Here is a 21,003-nt window from a genome sequence, read left to right as displayed (position 1 = left end):
TTTTTATCTGACGTAATAGGCATATACGAGCAAAAGGAACCACAAAGATCAGAAAAAAAGGATCAGAAAACGCGAAGCCGCAGGACGCCAGCAAAAGCCCGCAATCACGAAGAAGTTCGCCAGCCCCGCAAAGCCTTGTGGGTCTTGTATGTTCTCGGCTGGTCTTGACCGGAAAAGACCGAGGCAAGGGTGCATTGCATGGCGGGAGACACGGTCCTCTAAAGAAGCCCCTCCTCCCCCGGAAGCCGGGCGGCGCCGGCGCAAACCGCTTTTCCGGAAGCGCGGGACGCTTGGTTGGTGGTGACTTCGCTTTGGCCGCTGTGCCGTACTACCGTTAGAGGCTCTATTTCCCTGAGACTTTAGAGTCTCAGGCCATTTGAGGCATTTGAGGCCATTTGAGGCATTTGAGGCCATTTGAGACGAAATGGTTCCGGGCGAGAGAGGATCAGGCGGTGGCAATGGAGGGGCCGCCGCCATCTCAGGCTGCCCGTAGGCAAAAAGCCTGAGGGGCCCTCTCAGTCTTTGGAGCCTGCGCTTTCTTCCTTTGCCGGGCCCTGCCTACCGCGAAGATGAGTTCGGCCTGGGTCCCTTCTTTCGAGAAGGAGCATCTCTGGATGTATCTGCAGGCGCTCGGCTTCGAGCCGGGCTCGGCGACCGTAGCCGGTGGAAAGATCGTGTCGCACACGCACCTCGGAGTGTAAGGAGGCCGGGGCCGGCGGGGCGGGGGAGTCTGAGCCTGGCCGTGCTGGCGTGACCCGCCTTGTTGCGGACCTCGTAGGTTGATGAATTAAGTAGTCGGTTACTGTGGCCCAGCACTGGCTGCCAAGTTCCTGCTCCCAGTGGCAGCTAGCCGGGTGGCAAGAGACTGTCTGTTACGGGACCTTGCCGGGAGCGCTTTGTAGGGGAGTAGAGTCTGCAGTTGGGGCGAAACTGAAGGGGCGGCTTATTCCTGCTTTGGTAGTGAAGCTGGGTGGTCTGTGAAGTCGAGGGAGAGGTGGCGGTTTGGTAACGGAGGGACTCGGGAACGCCTTCCGTTAGGTGCAGACGCCTTTAGGACTCGAGGGAGACTTTCAAGGTAGTTGATCTTTAGTTTATAATTTTCACTAACTGAAATAGCAGGCTGAAGCCTGCCACAGTTAGCAAAAAACTAGTAGAGAGTGGTATTAAGATGAAAAGTAAAAAAAGCCCCTTCCTGCTTTGCTACAGATGTTACAGATCTCATCATAGAACTTAATGCTTTGTTTATATTTCTATGTCTTAGCTTATCAACTTTAGACAGTCTCTATTATCTTGCCCACTATAGGCCAAGGAAAATTTGGGATACATAGGCTATCTCCTGTTCTCAATCTTCCTGACTTTTGTAGTTACGTTCTTTCCGTTTTTCTTGTGGCAGTATTTAAATAATGTGCTTAGACCTGTGTTTCTTGATGTATCAGTCTCAAAAGGATCTCTGGATTCCCCACGATGTAATTTCACAGTGAAGGCCGCTATTCTTTATACGATAATTAGCGCACCTACACTTACCTACCCTCCTCTGCTTTCTCCCTCTTGACTTTTTTCAGCTGTATTAGAACTGTTTTACTGTCAAGGTTTAGAGCTGTAATTAAGTTTTGTTTGGTAACTATTTGTTTGGAAGTTACTACTATTTACATGTAGAAAGGTTTTGTCTAGAAGTCTAGTCTAAAAATTGACAACCAGTCTGGGCTTCCCTGGTGGCGCAGTGGTTGAGAATCTGCCTGCTAATGCAGGGGACACGGGTTCGAGCCCTGGTCTGGGACGATCCCACATGCCGCGGAGCAGCTGGGCCCGTGAGCCACGGCTGCTGAGCCTGCGCGTCTGGAGCCTGTGCTCCGCAGCGAGAGAGGCCCGCGCACTGCGATGAAGAGTGGTCCCCGCTTGCCGCAGCTAGAGAAAGCCCTCGCACAGAAACGAAGACCCAACACAGGCAAAAATAAATAAATAAAAATTGACAACCAGTGGGTAGCATTTATCAGGTTATGATTATGTATTAATAAATGCGCCACCTATCTCACATGATTTGATGCCCCACCGTATGGCAGAGAAGCTTAAAGCTTCTCCCAGGCCTCCACTGAGGATGGTTCCCATTGCCACTGCATCCTCTCTATTGTTTTGGCAATCTTTGTTTTCTCTGCTCTGGCTTATTCAATTGCAGTCTTCTTTCTGCCTTTGAAAATTAGAATCTGTCAAGTTCTGGTTCAGTGATTTTTTTTTTTTTTTAAACATTTTCATAGATTCCGTCCCCCCCCCCCCCCACCCCATGTCTTTAGAGTTGTCTCGGTTAGTGGGAGGGATATACTAAAACAGATGTCCCCTTTAAAATGCTTTAAGCATGAATGTGGCATCAAATTTACTTCAAAATTAAAAAAAATTTTTGATTCACTTATGTTTACGTATGTTAGAATTCATTCTTTTTGGTGTGCAGTTCTATGTGTTTCTAGTTTCTGTGAGCATGTAATTGTGTAGCCACTTTTCTTATAAAGTTAAATGTACATTTAACATATGATCCAGCAATTTCATTCCTAGGCATTTGCCCAAAAGATTTGCATTTTGGAAAAATCATTCTGATTGCATTACAGAGAATGGATTAGAGGGGGAATCAGGGCTTTGCAGTTAGGTAGACCTAAACTAAGGAGTCAGTGGGAATGGAAAGGAAAGGTCATTCATTCATTTGTGGGTTTTTTTTGTTTTTTGTTTTTTGTTTTGCTTGGAAGGTGATTCGCTTTTATTTATTTTGCCAGTGAATGTATAAGAGCAACAGTATACATTCTTTTGTCATCTATTTAGGAAAAATTTTAAAAGCTGAAGGATAATGTCGAGCCATATTTACTATGAGATATAAACCTAAACAAAATTTCTATTCCAAGGAAGAAAAAATCCAGTCTTCCCAAAGGAAAACTTTGTCTGCTTTCCTTACATTGAAATGCAAGTATTGCTGAAAACCAGTTTTTAATCCTCCACTTGATACACAGCCTGAAGTAATTAGCTAAGTTTGCAAGAGGGCGTTATTTTGTTAGGGTCCAAGATGTGTCTTTATCACACAGCAATGTGTGTGTGTGTTTGTTTGTTTATTTATTTATTTTTGGCTGCGTTGGGTCTTTGTTGCTGCGCGCAGGCTTTCTCTAGTTGCGGCGAGCGGGGGCTACTCTTCGTTGCGGTGCGCGGGTGTCTCATTGCAGCGGCCTCTCTTGTTGCAGAGCACGGGCTCTAGGCACGCGGGCTTCAGTAGTTGTGGCTCATGGGCTTAGTTGCTCCGCGGCATGTGGGATCTTCCTGGACCAGGGCTCGAACCCATGTCCCCTGCATTGGCAGGCGGATTCTTAACCACTGTGCCACCAGGGAAGTCCCACAATGTGCTTTTTACAAGCAGACTTGTGGACCATGACTAAAGGACATGTACAGATTCCAGTTCAATACATGGCAAGGCATTTAAGGAGCTGCCAATAGAGCTGACTTTTTGATTATTCTAGAAAGTAGAGACTCATCAACGAACACAGTAATCCCATTCTGCAAAGCTGGAGGCTGCCTAAAAGGAGCATTCCCACCAGACTTTCTGTGCCATAGCAAAGGAGATGCACAGTCTGTGGCTGGGTACACTAAGATATTGTTTGACCTACTGTACAACTGTGCACTTTATAACAGGGTAAAATTGCAGTAGTAAATTGTCTAACATTTTTCTGAGGTTATATTCCATAAGCTTAAAATTCAGATGTACTTATTTAAAGCATTCAAAACATTGGGCTCTAAGAATGTTTATGCATAAGGTTAATATCTGCCCTATAGAGATTTATATATTTCTGCACAAATACCTCCAGTTTATCTGAACGCATCGGTTTTGGACCAGCAGCTCCTGGCAGTGGGAGAGGTGGGTTTCCAGAAATCAGCACAGGTGCATTTGGTAAAAGTTCGGCAGGGACCAGGCCCATCCCAGGATGTGGTTAAGTAGGGATTGAAAGCCATGGCAGGATTAGTTGCCAGGGATGGAGTCACAGGAAAAGAAGTGATGACATTTGAGCATTTTGGAGCATAAACTGCATCTGCTGGGCGAACATGGCTGCAGCAGTCTTTTGTTGAATCAGATTGTTCCGTCCATTAATTTCCAGCTGCATTTTTAAATGTGGAGGAGGGTGGAGGTACTTGCAGTTCTCTCTAGCACACCGACCGTTAAGGTCATAAGCAGCCCCCTCCATGGAATCAGCCCAGGCTCTACTAGGCCTTCAGTTGCCCGGAGCAAAGCAGAAGGCACTCTCAGCCCCCCCCATTCATTTGTTTATTCAACAGATATTAATTGAGCACAGTATTGGACCTGGGTCCAATACTGGGTGGTGAACAGAGCAAACGTAAACTTTTCCCGTATAAAATTTCAGTCCAGTGGGTGAGCAAACCTTTAACAAATATCTTTTTAAAAATTAGAAGTGTTGAAGAGAACAGGATACTATATGAAAAAAATAGCAGGATTGAGAGATGATAAGGAGGTAGGAACTTCATTTGTACTTGTTGAGAAATAGAAACATTCCAAGGATAAAAGAGTTGTTTGACAAAAGGATAAGCATGGGAATTTTAATGTTAACTCTTTTTTTCCAACTCAAAAAAGCTTATTTCAGGAAAATAGCTTTATGTGTTCACGGGAGTACTCAGATCTATTTGTCATGTCATCTGTATTATGAGGATAATCAAACTGCTTTCTAATGTTGGGATTAGATAAAATACTTCATGTTAAAGCTGCAAGCACAGGTATTAACTTCATATGATTGCGGTGAAGATTAGATGAGTTGCTGCTTGTAAAAGGCTTAATTAAAATAATATCTGATAAATAATAAACTCAATAAATATTTAGCTGTTTTTTTTGTCAGAAAATGTTGGTGTGTATCATCATTTTCACCATATCTTAGGCCATGGTTTTCTTTCTACCTAATTAGGCTTTCCTTTTCTTTTTGTAGAATGTTTTCATTGCAGTAAAGCCAAGTTCTACTAGTTTTCTTCTATTCGATCTACATTTTCAGAATGAAAACAAAAACTTGTATGTGTTTAATTGTTTATAAATATATACATGAATTAGAAAAATTAATTTGCCTTGACCTCTTGAACAGAATGAAAAATATTAGTGGGTCAGACTCTTACACAGCTTTTGATGATGCTTAGTTTTATTAACCTTTTTCTTTTCTTCTTTTTTTTTTTTCCTGCTTCTATTTCTTTTTAAACCATTAGGAACATGTTTGACAAGTTGAACCGTGATGCCTTTCAGATAGTTTCTTATTTTTTGTTTCAAACACTTGACCAGTCTCTCACTAAAGAAGTTTTCAAGTGAGTAAAAGTTATTTCATTTTCTTTTTGTAAGGGATTTAAAAAGGGATTATGACTTTATATAAGCCAGAATTTCAACTTTGGACTTCAACTATTATTTTGAATGGATGTTATAAAAATTAGGCTTGAGTCTTACAAATTTAGTACTTAGCCTTTATAAATCTGAGTGATTTTTTTTTTGTAAAATTATTGTAAATTAAAATAAAAATATAAAAATGTGAATATTCACTAGCCTTGGTTCTGAGTTATTTTGCATGTGATTTGGGTTTCGTCTATAAGAAAAAGTGTTCAAATTTGTTTTGATATTTATATTGTGCCCTCATCCTCTTATATAGTAAGTCCATTGTTTAGGGCATTGTTTTTATTTGTGATAATTTATTTTTAATATTTTGCCTTCAGTTAAAGTTATGAATGACCAGGAGAACAAGTGTATTTGAAATGTATTTTCGAAATCCCTATCATTAAGGTATAGGGCTTCCTCTGCTCAAATAAAAATAGATTTTTTGATTTTTTTTCTAGATTATAAACAAAATACAGCTTACTTTAACCAGTTCAGCAAATACAGAAAAAGTTAAAGAAGGAAGTAAAAATTATTCCTAAACCCAACTAGAGAATATCACTGTTGACATTCCAGCTTTTTAGTCTTTTTTTCTTTGCATACTTAATTTTTTTCTATGAATATAGCATGTATGTTATGCTATAGAAATACAAAAAAAAGGGGACCCTAATCAAATAATTGCCTCAGAATAAAAATTTAGACAAAACATTATAAGAGGAAAGCAATAGGCAAATTTTAAAGTTCATTATTTTTGACTAAAACTGAATTTTTAATAATTTCATATCTCGTTTGTCCACAAAACAGTAGCATCCCTGACTGTAATATAGGTTATCTCTAGGGGTCATGATCTCTTATGCCATTCTTTCTGTGCTTTTCATGTGTAACCATGTGTTTTTCTCTCTTTTTCCCCAGGCATTATTTTCCTAATTTATTTTTACCATCTTTATGCATTAGTCCAGTGAATTCATTGAGAGTGTTGTCTTCTTTAGCTGATTTTCAGTAATTTTAATAGTGATTCATCCCTATATTTAACTTACATATTCATTGATTATTTGCACTAAACTGAATTCAACCCTATAGATATTCATAAAGAAAAAGACCTAATTTCTTACAGGTTGGTGTTTCTCTTTAGTTGAAATTTATGAATGTTAGCCTTGATTTAGCATTAATATTTCTAGTATAGGAGATAAGTTTGATGTTTTAAAATTTTGCTGAGTTTGGTTTTTTATTCATAATTCTAATTTTTATTTTTGTTTTAAAGACTTTGTTGGCCTCCATTTGACCAAAAAAGTGATACTGAATTCCGAAAACATTGCTGTGAATGGTTAAAAAAGATTTCTGTAAGTATTTTCTTTCTGAAAGACGCAAACGTTTAAGAGGTAATTTTTTTCCTGGCTTTATTGAGGTACATTAATTTTTTTAGAGGTGAAATCTTTTTAATGCTTTTATGCTAACAGTATAAGCAAGAAATACTAATCAGGATAATACTTTCTGGTGGTTTTTGGTTGGGATTCTGTATATTTCTGGGAAGCCAGCTTTGTTGGCTAAGTGCATTAGAAATAGATTTTTCAGTTCCTGGGAATCTATATCACAGTTTTTGTTTAAAGAAAAATTTTTTTTTACCATAGATTATTTTAGTTTATGTCCCCAAATAGTATCAATAATTGTGGCTTTAAATTTTAATTGCTTTTTGTGACTGAGTCCACCAAGAGTTTAGAAGGATTCAAAAATTCAACTTGTGGTTCAAATGGAATAATTCTGGTAAACCCTGTTATGCTTCAGAACAGTATGATGTAAATATAAAGGTTGTTGTTAAGGTCTTCAAATCATCTTGTTTCTTTTTTCCATAGGCTGAATGTGGAAGTAACTTCCCTCAAGTTGTTGGTTCACTATTTCTTTCTCCTGGTGGTCCTAAGTTTATTCATCTGATGTATCACTTTGCAAGATTTGTTGCAATAAATTATATAAAAACCCATTCTAAAAGTAAGTTAAACTTACAGTAGGAGTTTTTTTCTGTTTTGATTCTTAAGTTTTTATTATTTTTTTTACAATTTGTGAATCATTAAGAGATTTTAATAAAATAAGATAAAAATATTACTTTACCTCAAAAGGTAAATGGTTAATATTTTATTGGAACTGTAGTTTGAAATCCTCTTGTAATGAACATAGGTAGCAATACAGATTATTTTCTTATGTTCTAATACAGGGGTTGGGAAACATTTTCTGTGTGAGGCCTGACAGTAAATATTTTATACTTTGTGGACCACATAAGAGTGTCTGTCACATATACCTGTTTGTGAGTTTCTTTTTCTTTTTCTTTTTCTTTTTTGTAATATAACCCCTTAAAAATGTAGAAAGCAGTCCTAGCTTTCTGACCTCAGAAAAACAGCCAGTGGGCAGGTTAGACCTACAGGTTATAGTTTGCCTATAATTCATTGTATTAAATGTTGTGTTGAATTTGTTAGAGATTTATTTTGGCTACTGGCAATGTGTTGGAATATTTTGGTTCACAGTTGCTGTTTTAAAGGGATTTGATCTATTTGCTAAATTATAGAAACAAAATATTGGGTTTTTCAGCTAAGACTTAAAAGAATGTTATTTGTAGCTTACTAAGTATGCTGCTCAGTTTAATTGAGTTATGCTCATAAAACATGGGAGGTAAAAGCTGGAAAAGTTGATGCAATAATATCCCATCTTCCAATTTCTAGAGGCAACCATTGCTGACATTTTGGTTTGTTTTCTTTTAGGTGTTTCTGTTGTTGTTTGTTTGTTTTTTAATGCACATATTATATGTTTTAATTATTTTGAATAAATGATAGATTCTCATGATTCAAAAATCAGAAAGTGAAAAGTCTGTCTTCCATCTCTAACTACCTAGTTTCCCTTCCCAGAAGCAACCATTGTAATGAATAATACTAGCAAATGTGTATATATTCTTTTTTTTTAAACCCTAAATGGTGACATACATCTGGTTTTGAATCTTGTGTTTTTTATGCAACAGTGTACATTGGAGATCATCCCATGTCAGTTCATAGGTCTTCCTTCCTCTGTCTCTCTCTTAAGAACTGCATATTTGAATGGATGTGTCATAGTGTATTTAATCACACATTTGTTCTGAAAGCAGTTCTGCTGACAGTTGGCTTTTTTCTTAATCTTTTGCTATAAAAACAATGCTACAGTGACAAACTTTATACATATATCATTTTGTGTATGTTCAAGTATATATTGTGTGTGTGTGCATATATATATACGTATATATGCACCCAAACACATACCTTTTTTCCAGTTTATCTTTTGTGTGTGATTTTTTAAAACATGTACATGTGATCTTGCTTTATAAGCATTTACATATTTTAAATTTAATGTAACATAAGCACCTTACCAGCTTTTCTGTTAGATGATTTATTCCAGTTACATGTAACCCAAACTATTTTCTATGAATTATGTGTATTTGGATTTAGCAAGAGTTTATTGTACATAAGGCTTTTAAGCATGGGTTGTCATATTTCTCATTTAAAGCAGTTTCATTCGACATATTCAGTCTCTAGGTGACTTCTACATCCAGTGAACTCATCCCCTGTTAAATATTTAGGAGTTTTGGTTATTTCTTTGCGGGTAATCTAGGACCTGGATTTACAATGTTAAGTATGGTGTGGGGTCACTGTTTTCCAGAATATCCATCTTTATTGTATTGAGCCATCTTAAGGTAGGATTTATTACATTTTATTACAGGTGAAAACCTGGCCTGTCAAATGTTTAGAGGGATTGTTCTCAGGGTCTGCTTTGATCATTAGTAACATAGCCAAGAGTTACTTGAGAAATGGAGATTAGTTTTATTTGGTTGTCTTGTCCTGTTGGTCTTACTAGGAAGAAAGGTACGCTGATGGCAGCAATGAAGGTGATGTGATCTCACCTCATCTCTTTTAATTGATTTTCTTCCTTTGTTGTTAAAAGATCAGTTAAGAAGTTGCTTATGTGTAACGATGTATTTGTTCATGGATGTATCACGCTGTGATAATAAGAATTACTTTGGGCACATGGACTCTGAGAATTTTTAATTATGTAAAATACCTCAACTTCAGATATCCTTTTTTATTGCCTCCTTTAAAAATAGGTCATCCTTGCTTTTGCTGAAATTAGTTGTATCTTTTTGTGTATGTGGCATACCAGCTTTTAAGGAGTTGTTAGTTAAATGAGGTTGTTAATCTCTCAATAATCTCACATTTTTATATTTATTACCTTGTAAGTCTAAGTTTTGTATATTTTGTGTTCTGTGTAGATTCTTCTGTACATTTTACAGAGACATTTAACTTAAAGCCACAAGATTTGCACAAGTGCATTGCCAGATGCCATGTAGCACGTAACAGATTTTTACAAATTTTGCAAAGAGAAGATTGTGTTACCCAAAAATACCAGGAAAATGCACAGTAAGTAATACTTTGAAAGTTAGAAAATGTAAATTCCTTTCTTTTTGAACAAATGTCATCAATATCCTTTCTTTTTTTTTTAACCCATTGATGTATGCACTTTTTTTTTTATTTTTTAATTCCATCAGTATTTATTTATTTATTTTTGACTGCGTTGGGTCTTCGTTGCTGTGCGCAGGCTTTCTCTAGTTGCGGTGAGTGGGGGCTACTCTTCGTTGCGGTGCACGGGCTTCTCATTGGGGTGGCTTCTCTTGTTGCAGAGCACGGGTTCTAGGCGCGCGGGCTTCAGTAGTTGTGGCATGTGGGCTCAGTAGTTGTGGCACACGGGCTTAGTTGCTCCGCGGCATGTGGGATCTTCCCGGACCAGGGCTCGAACCTGTGTCCCCTCCACTGGCAGGCAGATTCTTAACCACTGCGCCACCAGGGAAGTCCCTCATCAATATCCTTTCAATGGCAATAATTCATGTCTACCTCAAACCCCCTGGCTGTTATCTTTCCATTTTAAAGCCTGATAACTTCTGAATAAAATGTTTTAAAACTTTAGGCATACTGTAAATGAAAGGTTAGAGAAAAGGAAGATATCATTTTAGTTCAAAAACTCAATTTCTTTAGGTGCTTTTTCTTTTAAACATGGAAATAAATTTTTAAGCTGTAATTATAGTGCTTATTCTATTTTGTATCCTTTTTTCTCTTAACATTTCATTCTATAAATTTTTCCATATTGCCATAATGTATTACTTTTAATTTCTACTTAGTGTCTTAGTTGAAGAGGTATTCCATAGTTTCTTTAGCCATTTTATACTGTCTTATATTTACGTTCATCTATTCAGCACTTTTTTTCTTGAGTTACTTCTATGTGCTGGATATTGGTTATACACTAGTCCTACAGCATTAAACAGGACAAGTAAGGTTCTTACTCTCAAGACATAAATTGTGTCCAATTTTTTACAATTATAAACAACTATAGTAAGATAACTTTTTTTTTTTTTTTTTTTTTTTATTTATTTTTGGCTGTGTTGGGTCTTCGTTTCTGTGCGAGGGCTTTCTCTAGTTGCGGCAAGCGGGGGCCACTCTTCATCGCGGTGTGCGGGCCTCTCACTATCGCGGCCTCTCTTGTTGCGGAGCACAGGCTCCAGACGCGCAGGCTCAGTAGTTGTGGCTCACGGGCCCAGTTGCTCCGCGGCATGTGGGATCTTCCCAGACCAGGGCTCGAACCCGTGTCCCCTGCATTGGCAGGCGGACTCTCAACCACTGCGCCACCAGGGAAGCCCGTAAGATAACTTTTTAAATGCTGTTATCTATTCCAAAAGCTACAAAATCCTTTGAAATCTCCTTAAAACTACAATGTTGCCTGTTTTAGGTAACATTTAAAATTATCCCCTAGGTATGCGAGATCAGGATAAGAGAGCGGAGTAGTCTTAACTGACCTGCAACAGTTTTACTTGAAGTCAGAGAGTATATGAGCCAAGAAGTCCTGGTCCATTTCAATAACCACCTATATGTTAGACCACTCCTGTAACTCTTTTTTTTTTTTTAAATAATTGACTTTTTATTTATTTATTTATTTATTTATTTATTTATTTATGGCTGTGTTGGGTCTTCGTTTCTGTGCGAGGGCTTTCTCCAGTTGCGGCAAGCGGGGGCCACTCTTCATCGTGGTGCGCGGGCCTCTCACTATCGCGGCCTCTCTTGTTGCGGAGCACAGGCTCCAAACGCGCAGGCTCAGCAATTGTGGCTCACGGGCCTAGCTGCTCCGCGGCATGTGGGATCTTCCCAGACCAGGGCTCGAACCCGTGTCCCCTGCATTGGCAGGCAGATTCTCAACCACTGCGCCACCAGGGAAGCCCACTCCTGTAACTCTTAAAGGGAGTCTAGAGTCCCTTTATGACTGGCTGTTGGGTATATTTGGAAGAGTAGTCCTCAGAGGCCTTGAGCAAAGATATGAAATGAGGGAAAATATCAAAGCAGGCTATACTAGTTAGTTGTAATAGATTTACAGTTGTCATTTTGTATGTTTTCTTGCAGATTATCAGTTAAACAAATACAAAATTTGAGATCAGAATGTATAGGACAGCAAAACCAGATAAAAAAGTAAGTGACTTTTAGAGTTGAAAGTTCCTTGAGATACTAGTTTAGCCTCCTGCATGTTACCGGTAAGGAAACTGAGATTAGTTAAAATAACATTTCAATAGCTAGTTGATAATAGGACAAGAACATAATTCTGATTCCTAGTCCAGTTCTAATAAATTATGATAGCTTTGAGCTTGAATTTTATTTTGGCTTTTAATAGGAATGGTTGTTAGTGGGTGGGTTTGCAGATTAATTAGCTTTTTGGATGGTAAATTACCATATGGTTTTTTAATTGACTAATGAGATTATTTAATTTTTAACTAGAATGGAACCCTATGATGACCAAAGTAATATACAAGAGAAAATTCAAAAGGTGAGACTTTTTTTTTGAATTTTATTTTATTTTTTATACAGCAGGTTCTTATTAGTTATGTATTTTATACATATAGTGTATATATGTCAATCCCAATCTCCCAAATCATCGCCACCCCCCCCCACCCCATTCCCCCCTTGGTGTCCATATGTTTGTTCTCTACATCTGTGTCTCTATTTCTGCCTTGCATACTGGTTCATCTGTACCATTTTTCTAGATTCCACATATATGCGTTAATACATGATATTTGTTTTTCTCTTTCTGGCTTACTTCACTCTGTATAAGACAGTCTCTAGGTCCTTCCACGTCTCTACAAATGACCCAATTTCGTTCCTTTTTATGGCTGAGTAATACTCCATTGTATATATGTACCACATCTTCTTTATCCATTCGTCTGTCGACGGGCATTTAGGTTGCTTCCATGACCTGGCTATTGTAAATAGTGCTGCAGTGAACATTGGGGTGCATGTGTCTTTTTGAATTATGGTTTTCTCTGAGTATATGCCCAGTAGTGGGATTGCTGGGTCATATGGTAATTCTGTTTTTCGTTTTTCAAGGAACCTCCATACTGTTCTCCGTAGTGGCTGTATCAATTTACATTCCCACCAACAGTGCAAGAGGGTTCCCTTTTCTCCACACCCTCTCCAGCACTTATTGTTTATAGATTTTCTGATGATGCCCATTCTGACCGGTGTGAGGTGATACTTCATTGTAGTTTTGATTTGCATTTCTCTAATAATTAGTGGTGTTGAGCAGCTTTTCATGTGCCTCTTGGCCATCTGTATGTCTTCTTTGGAGAGCTGTCTATTTAGGTCTTCTGCCCATTTTTTGATTGGGTTGTTTGTTTTTTTAATATTGAGCTGCATTTTAAAATATTGAGTTGTATATATATTTTGGAGATTAATCCTTTGTCCGTTAATTCGTTTGCAAATATTTTCTCCCATTCTGAGGGTTGTCTTTTCGTCTTGTTTATAGTTTCCTTTGCTATGCAAAAGCTTTCAAGTTTCATTAGGTCCCATTTGTTTATTTTTGTTTTTATTTCCATTACTCTAGGAGGTGGGTCAAAAAAGATCTTGCTGTGATTTATGTCAAAGAGTGTTCTTCCTCTGTTTTCCTCTAAGAGTTTTATAGTGTCCGGTCTTACATTTAGGTCTCAAATCCATTTTGAGTTTATTTTTGTGTTTGGTGTTAGGGAGTGTTCTAATTTCATTCTTTTACATGTAGCTGTCCAGTTTTCCCAGCACCACTTACTGAAGAGACTGTCTTTTCTCCATTGGCTATCCTTGCCTCCTTTGTCATAGATTAGTTGACCGTAGGTGAGTGGGTTTATCTATGGGCTTTCTATCCTGTTCCATTGATCGATATTTCTGTTTTTGTGCCAGTACCATATTGTCTTGATTACTGTAGCTTTGTAGTATAGTCTGAAGTCAGGGAGCCTGATTCCTCCAGGTCCATTTTTCTTTTTTTTTTTTTTAAAGATTTTTTTTTTAATGTATTTTTTTTTAATTTAATTAATTAATTAATTTATTTTTAGCTGTGTTGGGTCTTCGTTTCTGTGCGAGGGCTTTCTCTAGTTGTGGCAAGCAGGGGCCACTCTTCATCGCGGTGCGCGGGCCTCTCACTATCGCGGCCTATCTTGTCGCGGAGCACAGGCTCCAGACGCGCAGGCTCAGTAGTTGTGGCTCACGGGCCTAGTTGCTCCGCGGCATGTGGGATCCTCCCAGACCAGGGCTCGAACCCGTGTCCCCTGCATTGGCAGGCAGACTCCCAACCACTGCGCCACCAGGGAAGCCCCATTTTTCTTTCTCAAGTTTGCTTTGGCTATTCGGAGTCTTTTGTGTTTCCATACAAATTGTAAACTTTTTTGTTCTAATTCTGTGAAAAATGCTATTGGTAATTTGATAGGGATTGCATTGAATCTGTCAATTACTTTGGGTAGTATAGTCATCTTCACAATGTTGATTCTTCCCATCCAAGAACATGGTATATCTCTCCATCTGTTTGTGTCATCTTTGATTTCTTTCATCGGTGTCTTATAGTTCTCTGAGTACAGGTCTTTTACCTTCTTAAGTAGGTTTATTCCTAGGTATTTTATTCTTTTTGTTGCAGTGGTGAATGGGATTGTTTCCTTAATTTCTCTTTCTGATCTTTCGTTGTTAGTGTGTAGGAATGCAAGAGATTTCTGTGCATTAATTTTGTATCCTGCAACTTTACCAAGTTCATTGATTAGCTCTAGTAGTTTTCTGGTAGCATCTTTAGGATTATCTGTGTGTAGTATCATGTCATCTGCAAACAGTGACAGTTTTACTTCTTCTTTTCCAATTTGTATTCCTTTTATTTCTTTTTCTTTTCTGATTGCCGTGGCTAGGACTTCCAAAACTATGTTGAATAATAGTGGCGAGAGTGGACCTCCTTGTCTTGTTCCTGATCTTAGAGGAAGTGCTTTCAGTTTTTCACCATTGAGAATGATGTTTGCTGTGGGTTTGTCATATATGGTCTTTATTATGTTGAGGTAGGTTCCCTCTGTGCCCACTTTCTGGAGAGTTTTTATCATAAATGGGTGTTGAATTTTGTCAAAAGCTTTTTCTGCATCTATTGAGATGATCATATGGTTTTTATTCTTCAATTTGTTGATATGGTGTATCACATTGATTTGTGTATATTGAAGAATCCTTGCATCCCTGGGATAAATCCCACTTGATCATGGTGTATATGATCTTTTTAATGTGTTGTTGGAGTCTGTTTGCTAGTATTTTGTTGAGGATTTTTACATCTGTGTTCATCAGTGATATTGGTTGGTAATTTTCTTTTTTAGTAGTATCTCTGTCTGGTTTTGGTATCAGGGTAATGGTGGCTTCGTAGAATGAGTTTGGGAGTGTTCCTTCCTTTGCAATTTTTTGGAAGAGTTTGACAAGGATGGGTGTTAGCTCTTCTCTAAATGTTTGGTAGAATTCACCTATGAAGCCATCTGGTCCTGGACTTTTGTTTGTTGGAAGATTTTTAATCACAGTTTCAATTTCATTACCTGTGATTGGTCTGTTCGTATTTTGTTTCTTCCTGGTTCATTCTTGGAAGGGTGTACCTTTCTAAAAATTTGTCCATTTCTTCCAGGTTGTCCATTTTATTGGCATGGAGTTGCTTGTAGTAGTCTCTTATGATGCTTTTTATTTCTGCATTGTCTGTTGTAACTTCTCTTTTTTCATTTCTAATTTTATTGATTTGAGTCCTCTCCCTCTTTTTCTTGATGAGTCTGGCTAAAGGTTTATCAATTTTGTTTATCTTCTCAAAGAACCAGCTTTTAGTTTTATTGATCTTTGCTATTGTTTTCTTTGTTTCTATTTCATTTATTTCTGCTCTGATCTTTATGATTTCTTTCCGTCTATTAACTTTTGGTTTTGTTTGTTCTTGTTTCGCTAGTTCCTTTAGGTGTAACGTTAGATTGTTCTTTTGAGATTTTTCTTGTTTCTTGAGGTAGCATTGAATTGCTATAAACTTCCCTCTTAGAACTGCTTTTGCTGCATCCCATAGGTTTTTTTTTTCCTCAACATCTTTATTGGAGAATAGTTGCTTTACAATGGTGTGTTAGGTTCTGCTTTATAACAAAGTGAGTCAGCTATACATATACCTATATCCCCATATCTCCTCCCTCTTGCGTCTCCCTCCCATTCTCCCTATCCCACCCAATCCCATAGGTTTTGGATTGTCGTGTTTTTGTTGTCATTTGCCTTTAGGTATTTTTTGATAATCCTCTTTGACTTCAGTGATCTCTTGGTTATTTAGTAAGGTATTGTTTAACCTCCATATGTTTATGTTTTTTACGTTTTTTTCTCTGTAATTTATTTCTAATCTCAGAGTTGTGGTAGGAAAAGATGCTTGATGTGATTTGAGTTTTCTTAAATTTACTGAGACTGGATTTGTGACCCAAGATGTGATCTATCCTGGAGAATGTTCCATGTGCACTTGGGAAGAAAATGTAATCTTTTGTTTTCGGATAGAATGTCCTGTAAATATCAATTAAATCTATCTGGTCTGTTGTGTCATTTAAAGCTTGTGTTTCCTTATTAGTTTTCTGTCTGGATGATCTGTCCATTGGTGTAAGTGTTAAAGTCCCCCAGTAGTATTGTGTTACTGTCGATTTCCTCTTTTATAGCTGTTAGCAGTTGCCTTAACGTATTGAGGTGCTTCTTTGTTGGGTGTATATATATTTATAATTGTTATATCTTCTTCTTGGTTGATCCCTTGATCATTACGTGGTGTCCTTCCTTGTCTCTTGTAAGATTCTTTATTTTAAAGTCTATTTTATCTGATGTGAGTATTGCTACTCCAGCTTTGTTTTGATTTCCATTTGCATGGAATATCTTTTTCCATCCCCTCACTTTCAGTCTGTATGTGTCCCTAGGTCTGAAGTGGGTCTCTTGTAGACAGCATATAGATGGATCTTGTGTTTGTATCCATTCAGCAAGCCTGTGTCTTTTGGTTGGAGCATTTAATCCATTCAAATTTAAGGTAATTATCGATATGTATGTTCCTATGACCATTTTCTTAATTGTTTTGGGTTTGTTTTTGTAGGTCCTTTTCTTCTCTTGTGTTTCCCACTTAGAGAAGTTCCTTTAGCATTTGTTGTAGAGCTGGTTTGGTGGTGCTGAATTCTCTTAGCTTTTGATTTTTCCATCGAATCTGAATGAGAGCCTTGCCGGGTAGAGTAATCTTGGTTGTAGTTTCTTCCCTTTCATCACTTTAAGTATATCATGCCACTCCCTTCTGGCTTGTAGAGTTTCTGCTGAGAAGTCAGGTGTTAACCTTATGGGAGTTCTCTTGTATGTTATTTGTTGTTTTTCCCTTGTTGCTTTTAATAATTTTTCTTTGTCTTTAATTTTTGTTAATTTCATTACTTTGTGTCTTGGCGTGTTTCTTCTTGGGTTTATCCCGCCTGGGACTCTGTGCTTCCTGGACTTAGGTGGCTATTTCTTTTCCCATGTTAGGGAAGTTTTCAACTATAATCTCCAAATATTTTCTCGGGTCCTTTCTCTCTCTTCTCCTTCTGGGACCCCTATAATGCGAATGTTGGTGTGTTTAATGTTGTTCCAGAGGTCTCTTAGGCTGTCTTTATTTCTTTTCATTCTTTTTTCTTTATTCTGTTCCACAGCAGTGATTTCCACCATTTTGTCCTCCAGGTCACTTATCCATTCTTCTGCCTCAGTTATTCTGCTATTGATTCCTTCTAGTGTATTTTTCTTTTCAGTTATTGTATTGTTCATCTCTGTTTGTTTGTTCTTTAATTCTTCTAGGTGTTTGCTCTTTAATTCTTCTAGGTCTTTGTTAAACATTTCTTGCATCTTCTCGATCTTTGCCTCCATTCTTTTTCCGAGGTCCTGGATCATCTTCACTGTCATTATTCTGAATTCTTTTTCTGGAAGGTTGCCTATCTCCACTTCATTTAGTTGTTTTTCTGGGGTTTTATCTTGTTCCTTCATCTGGTACATAGTCCTCTGCCGTTTCATTTTGTCTGTCTTTCTGTGAATGTGGTTTTCGTTTCACAGGCTGCAGGATTGTAGTTCTTTTTGCTTCTGCTGTCTGCCCTCTGGTGGATGAGGCTACCTAAGAGACTTGTGGAAGCTTCCTGATGGGAGGGACTGGTCAAGACAACTTTTGAAGGGAGAAATTTAATCTTTCTTTTGTGTTATGCAGTGTTTGCTTACTTATTTGAACTCGTATATCTCTCTTTGTAGCAGTGTTTTTGTTTGTTTTTCTTTTTTTACTCATTATAAGTGATATATGTATAAAAGTATTAACAGGGTACCTTTAAAACACTTGAATATAATGGAAAAATTAGCTTATAATCTATCAGACTAAATATATACAAAAGCAGTTTTAAATTAACCAGTTTAAATTTGGTTAATTTAAAATCTTTCATGCCAGCGGGGAAAATTCAGCTTGATTCTGACTTAATCAGTAATATTTATCTAAATAAAATACATTACGTGAAGGCAGATGGTAAATATGGAAGAAAGATGAGAAGTCATGTTGAGGCTGACATGGCAGTAGAGAGGAATCTGGCAGATATAAATGATCTGAGGCTTTCAGAGGTTGGCTTTAACAAATGTGGGTAGGAGTGTTTTCTTAGGCCTTTGTGTTTGGATGAAATCTCTCTCAAGCTCTTTGTTCTGATTCTATGGTCACCAAGCTGCTTTGGGGTATTAATTTGGCTTTTTAGGCACTTTGTCACTGGAAAAGGTGAGTGCCCTCCTCAGGAAGTAATTATTCATTAATTCAGTGAATACTTATTGATCACCTGCCATTTGCTAGGCATTCTTCTAGATATTATGGACTAGAGCACTGAAGAAAACAGGCAGAGTCACTTCCTTTATGGAGCTTCCAGTTTAGTGAATATGAATATTCCTATTCCTGAATGTAGTATCTTTGATTGTAGGCTTAATAGGTTAGGTTGGTATGAAACCCATTAAGAGTTTTCATAGCAGTCTCTCTTGAGTTTGGGTAATGTTCAGTTTTCCCTGAGTCCGTTCAACTTTGAGCCATTGAGAAGGTAAACTTTCTAGATTTGAAAAATCTGAGAACCAGATCCTGGATCTTTGTATGTTCACCAAGGAAATGCCATCCTATGAGATCTTTAGATGCCCAGCCAATGAGTCTTCCTTTGGGGAAACAACTTTACTTTGTACTGTGAGAAGACACAGACACTAACACAAATATAATTAGTGTGTTTCCCCTCCTCTTTCCCACTTACGTAAATTCTTTTGAGGCATAACATACATATAAAAATGTGCCAAAATCCTAAGTGTGAAGCTTGACAAAATTCACGAAGTGGACACATCCATGTAACTAGCATCCAGTTAAAGAAACAGAATGTTACCTTCACCCCAGGAGCATTGAGCCCCCTTTCATTCACGACCATTTCCTTCCAAGGGTAAACACTATCCTCACTTCTTTTTTTGTTTGTTTTTTTAAAATTAATTTATTTTATTTTATTTATTTTTGGCTGTATTGGGTCCTCATTGCTGCATGCAGGCTTTCTCTAGCTGCGGTGAGCAGGGGCTACTCTTCGTTGTGATGTGTGGGCGTGGGCTTCTCATTGCGATGGCTTCTCTAGTTGCGGAGCATGGGCTCTAGGCACGCAGGCTTCAGTAGTTGTGGCTTGCGGCCTCCAGAGTGCAGGCTCAGTAGTTGTGGCACACGGGCTTAGTTGCTCTGCGGCATGTGGGATCTTCCTGGACTAGGGATCGAACCCGTGTCTCCTGCATTGGCAGGCAGATTCTTAACCACTGCACCACCAGGGAAGCCCTATCCTCACTTCTTATGCTAAAGGTTAGTTTTGCCCATTCTTGAACTTTGTGTAAATGAGGAGTGTATAGAATATATTCTTTTGTGTTTGACTTCTTTCACTCATGCTGTTTTATCCATGCTGTTGTATGTGTTCATTCTCATTGCTGTATAATGTTCTATTTTATGATTATAGGAAAGTATACTTTTTATTCAAGGTAGTTCTTCTGGTTGATTGCAGTTTTTGAGTATTACGAATAGGAGTGCTGTGAACATTCTTGTATGTGAATTTAATAAACCTAGGTTAATATATGGTTTTCAACATTTTAACTTTTTGAAACTTGAATGACTCTTAAAATTGATGTGTAGTGTTTTCTTTTTCTCCTGAAAATCTTTTATTTTCCCTGATGGCATGTCAGAATAGAGGAGATGCTAATTGCATCTCTGTAGTATAAGGTTTCTTAGATATGTTTTGCAAATCATAGTGGGCTAGATTCTCCTGAGAAATTCTTTAGTTTTAAAGTGCCCTTGAAAGTAATATCAGTGCTTTTAGACTGTTAAAATAGTTAGTTTTCTTACCAGAAGCCATTCCAGGAATACCTAATTTGTTCCTAGGAATGAACATATATTTGTATTTTACATATCTTTATGTATAGATTATATGTAGACTTTAATAATTTGTTTGTCTCTGTTTTCGAAGGTTCGGTCTTTGTGGGCTTCAGTGAATGAAACACTCATGGTTTTGGAAAAAGAGAGAGAAGTTGTTAGTTCAGTCCTTAGTGTTGTTAACCAATATACTTTAGATGGAACTAATGTTGCTATCAATATTCCAAGGCTCTTACTTGACAAAATTGAGAAACAAATGTGTCAGGTAAGCATTCGATAATTAAGGGAGCTTTGAGAAAACTCCCTTCACATAATTTTTTTATATATTGTATATTGTTTTTCTCACAATGTTTATCTACTGTTTTCGGAATTTACCTTTGTGAATATATCTGGTAAATCTTTCGTAAAGAGGGGTACTGTTGAAGGTGTTTATATTCACACCTTTATTCATTGTCCGTACCTTGTACGGCACTACATCATATAGTGTAGAGAGTAGAAGGTACTTAGTAGGAAGATGATATGATACCTAGTTCTTTATAAATTCTCAAAGAGAGCACCAATGATCTCCTGAATGCTAAATTTCTTTATAAAAACTCTTCTATTCTCTCGTTTTTCTTTCATCTTGATGCTATTAAGTGTTTTAAAGTTTTTTCTTCCTTTAGCTTTTGTGACCTCAGTGTCTTTGCCTTCCTGTGGTGTTTCAGACTGCTGTCTCCAGTTTTCCACTGGTTCCTTCTTCTCTAACTTTTAAATGAACATGTTCCCCATGGTTCCTTTAATGCCCCCTTTTCTTTCCCACATTATAAATCCATCTGTATTTTCTTACCCAATTCCATGGCTTCATCAGCCTCCTATACAATAATATTACC

At 37.7% G+C, this 21,003-nt stretch overlaps 1 protein-coding gene across 1 annotated transcript in view; it reads left to right on the top strand.

Annotated features, from left to right (window-relative positions):
* Positions 1 to 284: 284 nt before the first annotated feature.
* The window catches only part of HAUS6 (HAUS augmin like complex subunit 6), a 43,612-nt gene continuing 22,893 nt past the window's right edge, over positions 285 to 21,003 (top strand). The window contains exons 1-8 of the mRNA XM_061199085.1: positions 285 to 697; positions 5,227 to 5,322; positions 6,642 to 6,720; positions 7,231 to 7,363; positions 9,660 to 9,807; positions 11,833 to 11,898; positions 12,202 to 12,250; positions 20,229 to 20,399. Of these exons, the coding sequence (XP_061055068.1) occupies positions 570 to 697; positions 5,227 to 5,322; positions 6,642 to 6,720; positions 7,231 to 7,363; positions 9,660 to 9,807; positions 11,833 to 11,898; positions 12,202 to 12,250; positions 20,229 to 20,399 (870 nt within the window). The 5' untranslated portion in view covers positions 285 to 569. The remainder of the gene's footprint in view (positions 698 to 5,226; positions 5,323 to 6,641; positions 6,721 to 7,230; positions 7,364 to 9,659; positions 9,808 to 11,832; positions 11,899 to 12,201; positions 12,251 to 20,228; positions 20,400 to 21,003) is intronic.

Source organism: Eubalaena glacialis, chromosome 9, assembly GCF_028564815.1.
Source record: "Eubalaena glacialis isolate mEubGla1 chromosome 9, mEubGla1.1.hap2.+ XY, whole genome shotgun sequence".
Classification (NCBI taxonomy): Eukaryota; Metazoa; Chordata; class Mammalia; order Artiodactyla; family Balaenidae; genus Eubalaena; species Eubalaena glacialis.
This window is presented reverse-complemented; position numbering and strand designations above follow the sequence as displayed.